This window comes from Ovis aries, chromosome 22 (genome assembly GCF_016772045.2).
Source record: "Ovis aries strain OAR_USU_Benz2616 breed Rambouillet chromosome 22, ARS-UI_Ramb_v3.0, whole genome shotgun sequence".
NCBI classification, from domain to species: Eukaryota; Metazoa; Chordata; class Mammalia; order Artiodactyla; family Bovidae; genus Ovis; species Ovis aries.
The window spans coordinates 22,138,132-22,151,440 of NC_056075.1; the positions used below are offsets into that span (position 1 = coordinate 22,138,132).

At 50.9% G+C, this 13,309-nt stretch overlaps 1 protein-coding gene across 5 annotated transcripts in view; it reads right to left on the reverse strand.

Moving 5' to 3' along the window:
- FBXW4 (F-box and WD repeat domain containing 4) overlaps positions 1–13,309 on the reverse strand; it is an 87,168-nt gene that overhangs the window by 3,391 nt on the left and 70,468 nt on the right. For 4 of the 5 annotated variants that reach the window (XM_042238730.1, XM_042238729.1, XM_027960314.2 and 1 more), the window contains one exon: positions 7,690–7,755. The exons of the other annotated variant lie outside the window; for it this stretch is intronic. In XM_042238730.1, the coding sequence (XP_042094664.1) occupies positions 7,690–7,755 (66 nt within the window). The remainder of the gene's footprint in view (positions 1–7,689; positions 7,756–13,309) is intronic. 5 annotated transcript variants of the gene reach the window in all.

Genomic DNA, 13,309 nt, shown 5'->3' on the forward strand with positions numbered 1-13,309 from the left:
GCCCACCCCTGGTCCCAGGGTTCAGAATGAAGGAGAGCCAGGCACCCCTGGACAGAAGATCGGCAGCAGGATGACCACACCCACGCCGAGTTGCCAGCCTGGACCCTGCCCAGGCAGGGTGGCATCTCAGCCGCCACTGGAGAGTGTCTTGCCAGCCTGTGCAATAAGAAACACATAACCCTACCCTCTGCTGCTGCTGCTGCTAAGTTGCTTCAGTCGTGTCCAACTCTGTGTGACCCCACAGACGGCAGCCCACCACGCTCCTCTGTCCCTGGGATTCCCCAGGCAAGAATACTGGAGTGGGTTGCCATTTCCTTCTCCAACCCTACCCTCTGGGGAGACCCAAAGGCTGAGTGAGCACCAGCCCCCTGGAGATCAGGACAAGGCCCAAAAGCCCCTGTCTTGCCGGCCTGGCCTGGTCAGGGCCTGAAGAGTTTCTGCCACACTACTTCTCTGACCCCCTGAAATGGCCACACACACTTTAAATGGGCCAATAAAAAGATACAGTTTCTTTTGCCTCCGGGCCTGGGACCCTCCAGGCTCTGTTGTGCAGTACCCGTGAGGTTAAGTTCAGAGCATAAACTGACACACCAGGCTCTGGGAAGTGGCCCTGTCTCTTCAAATAGCAGCCCAGCGGTGCCACAGAAGCCCTGCTGGGGCTTTGATTTGGGAAAACAAACAGAAATGGCACCGTGGGCCCTTCGTGGCCCCCACCACAGGACCAATTTAACTAGAAAACTCTAGCTCAACCGCTCTGGTGGGGGGAGCAAGATGAGCACCACAATAGCCCCAAACTTTGGGGGGAAGGGGGACAAAACAAGCTGTCTATCTCCTGGGCCCCTCCTCCCGGGCTCCTTTTCTTACTGCAAGTGTGTTCTTGTAAAAACGATTAGATTGCAATTTGTATAACGTGGTGACCCCCAAATTCAGACGTTTCACCCCTTTTCTCTGTAAAGAATGTTAAGAATGCCTCTCGGCCTCTCACTGTGGGGGGCGTGAGGGAGGGGTGCAGAGCCTTGGCTGTCGCACAACTTGTGTGGGAAAGGGGCTGCCGCTTAGAGCCTCAGGCCAAGACAGGAGCAAGGGCCAGGTCTGCACTATAGACACTAGACAAAAAGTCCCTTCCCTTCTCGCTCCTGCGCACAAAGCCGGGGCTGCCAGGAGCCACTGAGGGCTGCGGGGGGCGGGGGGGGATCTCTACCCCAGCCTCCCCTTTGCCTGACTCCAGCAATTCTCTCTCAACCCAGGGAAAGATAAAGACAGATGGGGCCGCCCCTGTGAGCCTGATGAATGAGACACAGGCCGGAGAGGGCTGCCTGAAGAGACCTGTTCCCCAGGCTGGGCTATCTGCAGCTTCCCAGAGGAGCCCCGGAGTACCTGGGTAGGAAAAACAGCAGTGTGTGGCTGGATCCCAGACTTTGAGGTGGTGGGGCTCAGGTGAGGGCCCTACCTACCCTGCTGCCCAGGCAGCTCCACTGAAGCTGGAGGGAAGAGGGACCACAGGAACTTCCAGACAGGGAGGAGGAAATTTAAATAAGGCACCAATAGCAACCCCCCCCCTCCCCCATCACCATCTTTGTCAGGACAGCTGACTGGAAGTAGTTGCTAGCCTTGAAGACCAGATGCCCTGTCTGGGAGAGGCCCTGAGCGCTAGGCCAGAGTTGGGCACAGGGAGGCAGTCCCTGGAAGCCCTCTGCCCCAGGCGGGGCTCTGAAGGCCAGGGAGCAAGGTGCCCCATTTCACTCCTGTGTGCTCCCCCACCCACCTCCGCGCACCTCCTTGTGGCCCATACAAAGTCCTCCTGTGCTGACCACTCTGAGGTAAGACACCCAGGCTCTCCTGCCTCACCCACATGTAAGAATGCCCGTGGCCCCCACACCATTTCCAGCCACTCTTAACACACTGGGTTCCTGATGCTGCTCCTTGGAGGTTCAGTTCAGTTCAGTCGCTCAGTCATGTCTGACTCTTTGCGACCCCATGAATCGCAGCACGCTAGGCCTCGCTGTCCATCACCAACTCCCGGAGTTCACTCAAACTCACGTCCATCCAGTCGGTGATGCCACCCAACCATCTCATCCTCTGTTGTCCCCTTCTCCTGCCTTCAATCTTTCCCAGCATCAGGGTTGTTTCCAGTGAGTCAGTTTTTTGCATCAGGTGGCCAAAGTATTGGAGTTTCAGCTTCAGCAACAGTCCTTCCAATGAACACCCAGGATTGATTTCCTTTAGGATGGACTGGTTGGATCGCCTTGCAGTCCAAGGGACTCTCAAGGGTCTTCTCCAACACCACAGTTCAAAAGCATCAGTTCTTTGGTGCTCAGCTTGCTTTATAGTCCAACTCTCACATCCATATGTGACCACTGGAAAAACCATAGCTTTGACCAGACAGAACAAAGGTCCTTGGAGGTTCTGTGGGTGTTAATTCCTGCATCTGTTTGGGTGTGAGGATACCCCACCCAGTATGTGCAACCACAAAAATTAAAAAATGGCTTCTAAAAAGAAAGGATGGAAGAGTGACAGTCTACCTTATCTTTGCTTCCCCTGAAGGTGTAATAAAGCTGGGCCTAACGTGGTCACTGAGAAAACAGGACAGTGTGCCCTCCTTTCTTTCCACCCTCTCCTTCCTTTTCTTGCTTTCTTTGATCAATAGTCATTTACTAAGCACCTTCTGTACACAAATCATTGTGCCTAATGGAGACTGCAGGGAGATGTGAGCTGAGACTTGGGCAGGGAGGGACATGGTCCCTTCCTTCATGGAGGGTAAGAAGTCTCATCTACCTGATTGACAATACAAGGGGTGGCTTGGCTGGTACAAGGAGAGAGATAAAAGGGAGTTTACTAAGGGGACAGATAAAAGGACATTTCTGTAGTGAGTGGCCCGCAGGGACAGAAGATGGGAAATGGCACAGGTGAAGGACCAACAACTGCAGAGGTGCAGGGCTGGGCCACCTGCTTTGGTGGGAGGTGTGGGTATGTGAAGGGAATAAGCTGACCACCGCGGGCCTCCAGGTGGGTGAGGGGCGGCAGTGGCCATCCTTGTCCAGCCCTCTGGTGAGGAGAGAGAGAGACTTTAGGAGGCAACCTCAGTTCTGTAACTGGGGTCCCAGATAGAACCGTGGAGACTAGGAGAAGCCCACTAAGGCTTCGCCAGCCCCAGCCCTGCCCAGTGAGCGGGAAGGGCCCTTTCCGAGCACAGGCCCCTCACATGCACGTGTGTGCGCGTGCACAGCTCCAGCACCCGCCTGCGCACACGTGTTCAGACACAATGGCTCAAAGGCCAGGCAGCCAGGCAGCCCACTTTGTACTGCTAACAAGAGGACCGTAATTACAGGAAGGGGCAGCCGGGCAGATAAAAGGATACAAAATTTCAACATCTGTTGCCATAAAGGGATAAGGAGAAGTGAAACGCAAAGTATCAGTTTGGTGTCAGCAGGCAGAGAGCCAATTTCAAAGAGTTCAGGGGGACAGAGGGGACAAGAAAGAAAAAGGAAAGGGGTGGGGGAAAAAAGAAAGAAAGAGAAAGAAATTACAGGGTTCCTTAAAGAGGTAAAGAAAAAAGAAAATGAAAAAAGCTGTCAGTAATACTTTCAAAGGAGAAGGCACATACTTAAAGAGGGGCAATTCCCATAATCACCCTGACTGAGGACCAGGCCCCCCGCCCCAGGTGGAGGGTCAGGGGCAGAGACAAAGCCACACCTGGGTGGGATGGGCAGTAACGGTGCCCTCAGAGTGGCCCAGCCTGAAGTCAGGACCCCAGTTTTTTCTGCAGACAGAAAGGGGTGTAGCCGGGCACCCTTTGTCATTCCAATGCTGTAGGATGCCATGACGTGTATCTCCCATGTTCAGTCCAGGGTTCCAAGATAAGTTCCAGGCCACATGTTGGCCAACAGGGTGACCCTATGAATGCTCTAAGGGTCAACATCTCCAGCCACAGCGGGGAGGATCAGGGAGTGCCTCGTGGTAGAGGTCTATTCATGCTAAAAAATGAGCAGTGTTTCAGTAGGCAGAGAGAGGGTATTTCAGGCACAGGGGTCAGGTAGTAAAGCAAAAGCCCAAGGGGAAAATACATGGTGTCTGTCACAATATGTGAGAAGCTTCTCTGCCCCTGCCTCTGTTGAGAAAGAGGAGACTTAGGGGCTTTAGGATGGAAATGGAGGGAGTCATGGGGCACCAAGGATGATGCTGGCCAGAAGGGGAAGGGGAGATGAGGTGGGATTATGCAGGGGTGTGAGTCACACACATACTGAGCAGTGCACTACCTAGCCAAGGACTCAAACCCTCAGTGCCCTAGGAGGAGCCAAGTCACCGAAACCCACCCCTCCTTTCTTCCTTACCCAGCAGTTCCTGGCTGGCTTGGAGCTACAGCTGGCCCCCTTGGGAAATCTCCAGAGCTGAGTGAGACCTCAGGCTTCTCCATCCTGGTGCCCACGTCCCCACTGCCTCATCTCAAGGCACCAAGGCTAGATCCAGCTCAAATGCACCTTGGTAAGGGCAGAGCCAGGAGAAGATCTGTGTGTGATGTCAGGCCAGTCAGAACCCCTACCCACCCCAGGGTCTTCCAGCAGCAGGAGGTGTGCCCCACACAGACACCACCATTCCTAGGGCAGAGCCAAGGGCCCTGAGCAAATGCAGACAGAGAACACTAGGTGGGCCTTCATTTCTCCAGACTCAAGGTCAGGAACAGGATGACTCTGGCACAGTTCCGCAGGGCCTAACTAGGGATACCTCAGTGGCGGGTGAGTAGCAGGGTCAAGACAGAGCCCCTGGGGGCCTGCACACCATCAACCCTTGGAAAGAGGAACACTGGCACATCCACACTGGGGGAAGGACTCTTATCTTTCTTCCCATCTGGTTTACACAGGTTAGAAATCTCCTGCCGCTGGGCCCAGCCCATGGTCCACAGCTCTGAGAGAGAGGCAGGAGAGGAAGAAGAGTGGGGGACAGCCAAGCTCCCTGCCATCCAGGCAATGTCTTGGTGCCCACGGCCGCTCTCAGACCGGTGTGCTCCAGCTAGCACCTCGCTTCCTCACCCCGCCAGAGCGAGAACAGGCTCTAGGAATCCGGAGGCACAGAGGGCTTGAGGGAGCCAGGATGACCTTGAAAGAGGTCCTCAGACACCGAAAAGCAGCTGAGGCTGCCTGAGGACCCATAGCTGAGGCACAGATGGAGGAGGGCCCGCTGGTGCCCAGCAGGTGCCTATGCCTCCAAGGCGTGTCCCAGCCCCCACCACTACCCTGAGGGCAGCCTCTGGAGGGGCCATGCTCTGAGCAAAACTGCCCTCCAGTGCTCCTCCCCCAAGGCTGAGCACACACATAAAAGAGAAAATACCGGCCCTCCTCAGGTTTCAGCGGTGACAGGTTAAAAGCAAAGAATCCACCCAGCACTGAGCACCGCCCCGCCACCGGAGTTCTGCCTGCGATGCTGCTCCACCTTCCAGATTGGCCTGTCAGTCAGGCTTTGGCATTATTGAAAGATCAAACTCTGTCCTGCCTGTTTATTACCTTAATCCTATTTTCTACATGGCTTTATTATCTGCTTGGGCTTCTTTGGGAAAGACAGCTACAGACAGTCGTTCTGTCCATCCATTTCCTCCCACCAAAAGTGGATGCCTCCATCAGGGCATCTTCCCCCTCAGACCCCGCACCACTGGTCCTCAAGCTTCCCTGAGGACGGAAGAGGTGTTCAAGTAAGGCCTGGCTCCTCAATGGTAAGGAAAGGAGTCTGGGAGCCAGAGGGCAGACAGGTGAAGCCAAGCAATGCCCAGGGCAGCCTTGCCTCAGGCTGGCCAGAGGGTGCAGGGGTATTTGTTGTCTGGCTCCAGTGAGAACTGAGGCCATAGCTGTTTTGTACCCATTCTCACTTGGGTCCTTTCTGGGTTCTATACAGGCCAGTGTTTAGTGTTAGTGAGGTCTAGGGGTTTCATAAGAGGATGCTGTTGAAGGAGCTGGTACCTTAGAACTCCATTCCGACCGCTAATCTCTGCCCCAACATACCCCCACCAAGGCAACCACAGGCAGAAGAATCCATTCAAAGGTTACTCAGCCTTCCAGATACAGCTGGACCACAGCGGGGTGGCACACACCCTCACTGCCCCAGCCTGTCTGCCATCCCAGGCCTGGGTCAGTACTGATGCCAAGCATACCCAACAACGTGACTAAATAAAACTGACTTTCAGCAGAAATGGCTATCTCTGTGAACTCATCAGTGAAAAAGCAAACTATCTAGTTAGAAACAGGCAAACATGAGCAGACATTTTACCAAAGAGAATATATGGAAGGCAAATAAGCACATGAAAAGATGTTCAACATCATTAGCTACTAGGGAAATTTGAATCAAAACTACAAATAACACATCCATTAAAATAACTCAAATAAAAAATAGTGACACTACCAGATGCTGTTGAAAATGTGCAGAAACTAGATCTCTCAGACACTAGAGTCAGAATATAAAGTGGTAAGATACTGAAAACAGGTTGGCAGGTAAAAAAAACTAAGCACATACTTACCAAATGACCCAGCAATTGTTTTCCCAGGCAGTAATTTAAAAAAACTGAGAACGTGTGCCCACACAAAAGCCTATACACAAATGTTCAACAGTCAAAAAACAGAACAGCCCAAATGCTCTTCCCTGGGGGAATGCTGATTGATGGGGAAAGAAACTTTGGTATATGCACGCCAGGGAATACTACTGAGCAAGAAGGACGAGAGCGCTACTGACGCATGCAGCAACTTCTGCGACTCTCAAGGGAATTATGCAGCACAAAGCGGAAAACCTCCAAAGATTACAAATTACATCTGTACTACATACATTATTTCATTTATATAATACCTTCAAAATAACAAAATGATAGAGATGAAGAACACCTAACTGGTTGCCAGGGGTTAGGAGCAAGAGGGAGGGGCAGAGGATGCGTGCAGCTATAAAGGTGTATAGGAGGGGTCTTTGTGCTGATGGAACAGCACAGTTCTGTATCTTTATTGTGGCAGTAGTTACATGATTCTACACATGGGATAAAACTGCAAAGAAATTTATACTCACAAAATAAGTATAATCAGATAAAGGTCTGCAGACTGTACCAACTATATCTACCAACTTGCTAGGTTTGATATTATGTAAGATGTTACACAGGTACCTTGCCTTCCTACTTTTGTAACTTCCTATTAATCTATAATTATCTCAAATGAAAAGCTTAAAATTAAAAAAAAAAACAAAAAACAGAGTAGCAGGTAATCAGATAGGAATGTGTCAAGCCTGCCAAGGCAGAGAACTGTAAATAAAACCTGGGTGTATTTTAACTGTTCTTTATTGTTCTTCTTAGGAATCTGTGGGCACTTCCAAAATTTCTTTATTTTAGAAAAATCATCTCTGAGGATAGATAAAATTTTTTAGAGCCACATAGTCAGGCACTTCTTAGAGAAGAAGTATCATAAATCCAAACTGTTATCATAAGTTCTACATAAAATTAGGTACCTATTATAAATTACTCCAACAGTTTCCATAAGCTAACAATTGATCCTATGTGAGAAGGTGACACAGTGGAGCCTGTCGGGTTGTGGGGCAGGGTCCTTCCAACCTCCTCCTGTACCACTCGGGCAACTGAAATGGGCTGGCTTGGGTAGCTCTTTCCTTGGCCTCCCAGCTGCTCCAGCCCCACCCACCCTGGAAGCCATGGTGGGCTCAGGAATCTCTTACCTGTTGAGGTCCCAGATTCTTAAGGGTGAGAAGTGCCCACAACAAGCCGTCCCTGTCACAAAGGAGCTGCCAAACAAAAGGAGAGCAGAGTCAGGTCTGGCTTGTCAGAACTTGTGGCGGAAATGGCTACACAATTGGAAGCGCTGTGCTCATTCTCCAGGGCACCATGGGGTTAAGCCAGGATGAGAGAAGCAGCCCGAGAGCCATCAGAGAAGTGGGAAACCATATGCAATCAGAGTGACGGCTGTAACCTCCCAGAGCTGCTTGGCCAGAGGAGCCAGGGGTTCAATGGCAGCTGAGTTTGCTGCTCAGACCTGGTTGGGTGATCTCTGCCCACCATAAGAATGGATCTCTAAATGTGCAACTGAGGCCAAGGGAGAGCAAGCCTGCTGGTCTTCAGTTGTATGAACACAAACTTCATGATGCCACACGAGTAATTGTCTCCCTGTAACAGGTTGTTGGGTGCTGGAAGCTGCTGCCCTGGTCAGAGGTGAGGGAGGCTGTGCGGCTTTACTGAAGGTTTTAAGACCTGGGGAATATGGCAACGTGATACAAGCACAGAGCAGACATAAAGGCACCAAAGTGAGAAAAGGCCAGCGATGAAAGGCAGGTGATAGCATGAAAAGGTGAGTGTGGGAGACCAGGGAGTGTGAGGGCTAGGCAGTCAGGACTGCCGTGGGAGTGGGATGAAAGTCAGAGTTTAGAGGACAATGACAGACATTGCCAAGAGGCGAGAGAGAAGGAATACTCTGACCATACTACTCATACTTAAGAGCCTCTCTTAAACCCCTAAGAAGCTCAACATATATAATTTGCAGTTTCATTTTAAATGGAGGCCCAAACCCAGTGAGAAGAATCCATTCAATGAGCCAGGCTGGCCACAGTACTAGGACTAGAACTTGAACCCATGTGCCAGACCACTCCTTTGTCAGAGGATTTGGAAGGTGTGGGGAGGGGGAGCCTGCAGGAACCCTGGGCTTGAAAATCTAAACTGGAACAAGAGAGCTGAAAGCAGTTATGTCACTCAGGAGCCCTGGGGCAGGGAGGGGCCATGTCCCTTCATGTCTGGGCTCGGAGGGAGAGACTGGACATATTAATGACACGTTAGCACTGTGGGGCAGCAGCCTATTGGCCCTGGCCCTGCCCAGCACCTGTGGCTCTCTGATCCCAAGCATGTCAGTGGGGAGATGGATTTCCGCAGTTGGGGCTCTGAGAAGCCGATGGCTTTGGCTTGGTGGGGGGTTGGCCTGCTAGCTGCTGATAGAGGAGATGTTAGGGCAGGCACTGGGCAAGCCACTGATTTACAATCAAAATTGCAGGGCAGGGGTTTGTGTTTCAACCCGAGGCAGACAAAAAGGCCACATAAACCACCTTGGACCATCCATGCCTCAAATCAAGACTTCTCTAGGGACATGCTCAGTCTTCCCAGCCTCCTATCAACCTATAGGCATGCCAGGAGCCACTAAACTAGAATGGTATTCTAAAACAGTCACTCTGTCATGCTCCAGGTGACACCCAGCCTGGCATGCAGCCACTGGACACTAAAGGCCCAAACTACAAAGCCAGGAGGTGTCATCCGCACTTCCCTCTCCTACCCACATTTCTCTCTTGAGAGCAATCCAGTAATAACTGGCAAAGCTAATTACCTTGGGTTGGAAACATAATAGCCCTTAGAAATCATTCATGCACGCAATGGGGCTCTCCAGACTTTTGAGAAGTAGGGAGCCAGGTGAGGGGCACCAGCACAGACACACAGCCTCTTAAGGAGGCCTGAGGCCTCTGACTGGCCACAGGCCTAAATCAGCATCAAGGTAAGTCAATGGAGAAGGAGAGGAGGCGCCTCCACAGCTCTGACTTCCCAGCAGCGATGGGAACCCCTGCCCCTGGATTCCTGTCCTCTATTCCTGCCCACCCACCCCTGACCCTCACCTTTTGCCTCCAGGAGGAATGCCTCTCACCTTCATGTCCATAAGGACCTTTCTTAACTGCCTGGATATAACAACTGTGAACATTTCTTTCCAAAAGCTGCCCTTTTCCCTTGCTTAACCATGTAAAGCAGGAAGGAGATAGAGGAGGGAGAGTAGAGAGTCCCTCTGGCATTTATGAGGGCCTAAGAGTTTAATCAAATTTAACACTCAGTCAAAACAAAACAAAAACAACCATGTAAGCAGCAGTTAAGCAGATTTGGAGCCAGGTCCTGCTTGGAACGTTCACCAAGATTCACATCCAAACCACAGGGACTGTCAGCCCCCCGAGGGACAGGGACGGCCAGCCCTACTTAACAGGCAGAAGCAGGACCTGCTGGCTGCTCAGCAGCCTGACAGGCCTTCCTCTTGAGTCCAGCCACACCCTGACCTCGCCTGCATGAGACAAACGGCATTTGAGGGGCTGGCTTCCTACTTTGTTTTGAGATCAGGGCTGTCTGGTGGCTCGCGTGTATTCTAGCGCCCAGCACAGTGTGTGGTGCCAAAGAGATGCCCAGAACAAATCCACAGACTTCAACTGAAAGGGCCTTCCAGAGTCTACAGCCAACACAGCAGAGGAAGCTAGTCATAGGAGCTGTGAAGGGGGTCCCTCTGCTTCTTAGAGGACTAATTCCCAGATCTCCAAGCTCAGACCTGAATAACACATGACACAGTGTTGGTACAGTGAAGTTGTACAGTGAAGCACAACCAGATAACAGATGAGAAGAAAGGAGCATGACAAGGCTATATATTGTCACTCTGTTTATTACATTATATGCAGAGTACATAATGCAAAATGCCAGGCTGGATGACTCACAAGCTGGAATCAAGATTGCCTGCAAAAATACCAACAACCTCAGATATGCAGATGATACCACTCTAATGGCAGAAAGTGAAGAACTAAAGAGCTTCTTGATGAGGGTAAAGGAGGACAGTGAAAAAGCTGGCTTAAAACTCAACATTCAAAAGACTAAGTTCATGGCATCTGGTCCCATCAATTCATGGCAAATAGATGGAGAAAAAGTGGAAACAGTGACAGATTTTATTTTCTCGGACTCCAAAATCACTGCAGACAGTGATTGTAGCCATGAAATTAGAAGATGCTTGCACCTTGGAAGGAAAGCTATGACAAACCTAGACGGCGTGCTAAAAAGCAAAGACATCGCTTTGCCAACAAAGGTTCATATAGTCAAAGCTGTGGTTTTTCCAGTAGTCATGTATGGATTTAAGAGTTGGACCATATGGCTGAGTGCCAAAGAATTGATGCCTTTGAATTGTGGTGCTGGAGAAAACTGTTGGGAGTCCCTTGGACTGCAAGGAGATCAAACCAGTCAATCTTAAAGGAAATCAATCCTGAATATTCATTGGAAGGACTGATTCTGAAGCTCCAATACTTTGGCCACCTGATGTGAAGAGCCAACTCAATAGAAAAGAACGCTGGGAAAGATTGAAAGCAAAAGGAGAAGAGGTCGGCAGAGGATAACATGGTTAGGTAGCATCACCAACTCAATGGACATGAATCTGAGAAAACTCCAGGAGACAGTGAAGGACAGGGAAGCCTGGCATGCTACAGTCCATGGGGTCACAAAGAGGCAGACACAGCTTAGCAACTGAACAATAACAATAACCAGCAATACCTAAAAATGTCAGCACACACATGCTCTTACACAAATGCATATACTCTCTCACCCTGAGGGTCTAAAAGTCATTCTGACTCCACAAACTCTTCTCTTTTTGGACCAGAAAGTCCTTATCAGAAGCTGGCCTTCTACAATTTCTCATCCACTCTATAAAGTCGCACCCTGCCCAGATGCCCAAGCTACCTTACTGGCCCCTGGTCCCAACTTAGGAAAACCTGGCCTCACAGAGATCATCCATAGGCCCAAGAAGAAGACATAAGAGCCCTCACATCAGAGAGACCAAGAGAGTTGGGAGTTCTGGTAGTCAAGTTGAGGAATAGAAAATAACAAAATACAGAAGAGAGGAGAGGAAAGTATGAAGGAAAATCAGTCGGGTGCAGGCAAGGTGCTGCCTCTGCCTTAGTCTGGCCGCTCTTCACTGCCCTAGGAAGTGACTGAGCGTTTGCTGTGTGCCTGAGTCCGCAAACAAAGCCTCCAAAGCACCACTCTGCCTGCTCCTGGCCTGAGAGACGAGGACACTGAGACACCGAGAAGTGACAGACTTGACCTCGCTCACACATGGAGCGATCAGTGGGGCCAGAATCTGAACCCAGTTAGTCTTAATTCCAGAGCCCAAGTGAGTTTACACCCTGTGCCCCGTAAGTTCTTTCCCCAGCACCTAGGATAATGCCTGCCACATACTGACAACTCAAATGCTTACTGAATGAACGAATGGACAAGTGAACAAATGACTCCACCTGGGAGAAGAAAGGAGAGACGGAGGGGCTCCGAGGAGGGGCAGCAGAAGGGTGTGCTCGGCAGCTGTGCCCCGTGGCTGGCCTGGAGCTGCCCAGCTGGCCCAGGCCCCAGCCGCCCCTGCGCTGGGCTGACACACTTTGGCAAGGGAGGCCACCAGAGCTGTCACATCATTCACCAACATGCCCATCAAGTGTATTCAGTTCTCTTCAACCCGCATTGGCATTTTAATTACTGTTGGGTAAACTAATTTGTACAAATGAAGGCCGGGCTGCCTAATAGAATATGCAAGCTCTCTGACCTCTGACAGGCACTGACACGAGATACAAAGGCCGCCGAGGAAGGCTTTTTATCTGAGCCTTATTACTCTCTATTACTCCAATTAGTCAGGCTCCAGTGCTCCTAATTGGAGGAAAAATTGCAATTAAATCAATTTTTGATGGGCTGCAAGTGGGCTCCCGAACCGCCCTGCTTGTGAAACACTGATATTATAGCAGCAAAGGTCACAGGCTTCATCGGCACCTGGGTGCCCCCCGATTTCCCCTGGCCCCCTCCTAAAACGCCTCAAGGAAACCCCTGCCCCTCCATCAGCTCGGCCAGCAAGGGTGGGAAGAAGGGAGTCATTAGAACATGTCAGGTCTCATTGCTGCTGCCGCCATCTGCTAACCTGCGCCATGGACATCATTATAGCGGCTAAGTCCCAAAGCATGAATGCAGTGCGAAGGTCACACAAACTCATCGGGTGAGGCTGGGCCAGAAGCAGAAGTGCAGCGACAGCACTGTGAGGGAGGGACCAGCGGAGTGGGGACAGGAGGCCAACAGAAGCCAGGAAGAGGACAGACATAGTCCTGGGCAGGCGAAGGGTGAGGCAGCCAGATCCCAAGATCCAGTCAACAGGACACCCCAGGGGAAGGGAAATAGATGTATTTAGGAGGGAACAAAAAAGAGAGACAAAGAAATCTTGTTCTCATCAGCAAACATCCACCTTGCAGTGGGGGTACATACACCTGAATGCTCTATAGACCAGAAGGCTGAGAGTCCCATCAGTGATGGGGTCAGAAGTACAACATGAGGCCTACCATCTATAGCAGTGCCTGCCTGTAAAGGCTGGGGAGGGAGTGCCCAGAACTAAAGCTTAACCACAGAGGAAAAGGTAAACACAACTTCGTTCACCAAACTAAAGGATAACAAGACCAAGACGCCTCTCTGAAACTTGAATGAGTAAAGTTTAAGGCAAATGAAAAGAAGGTCCATTTCACATAGCATCTGGCATACCATTAC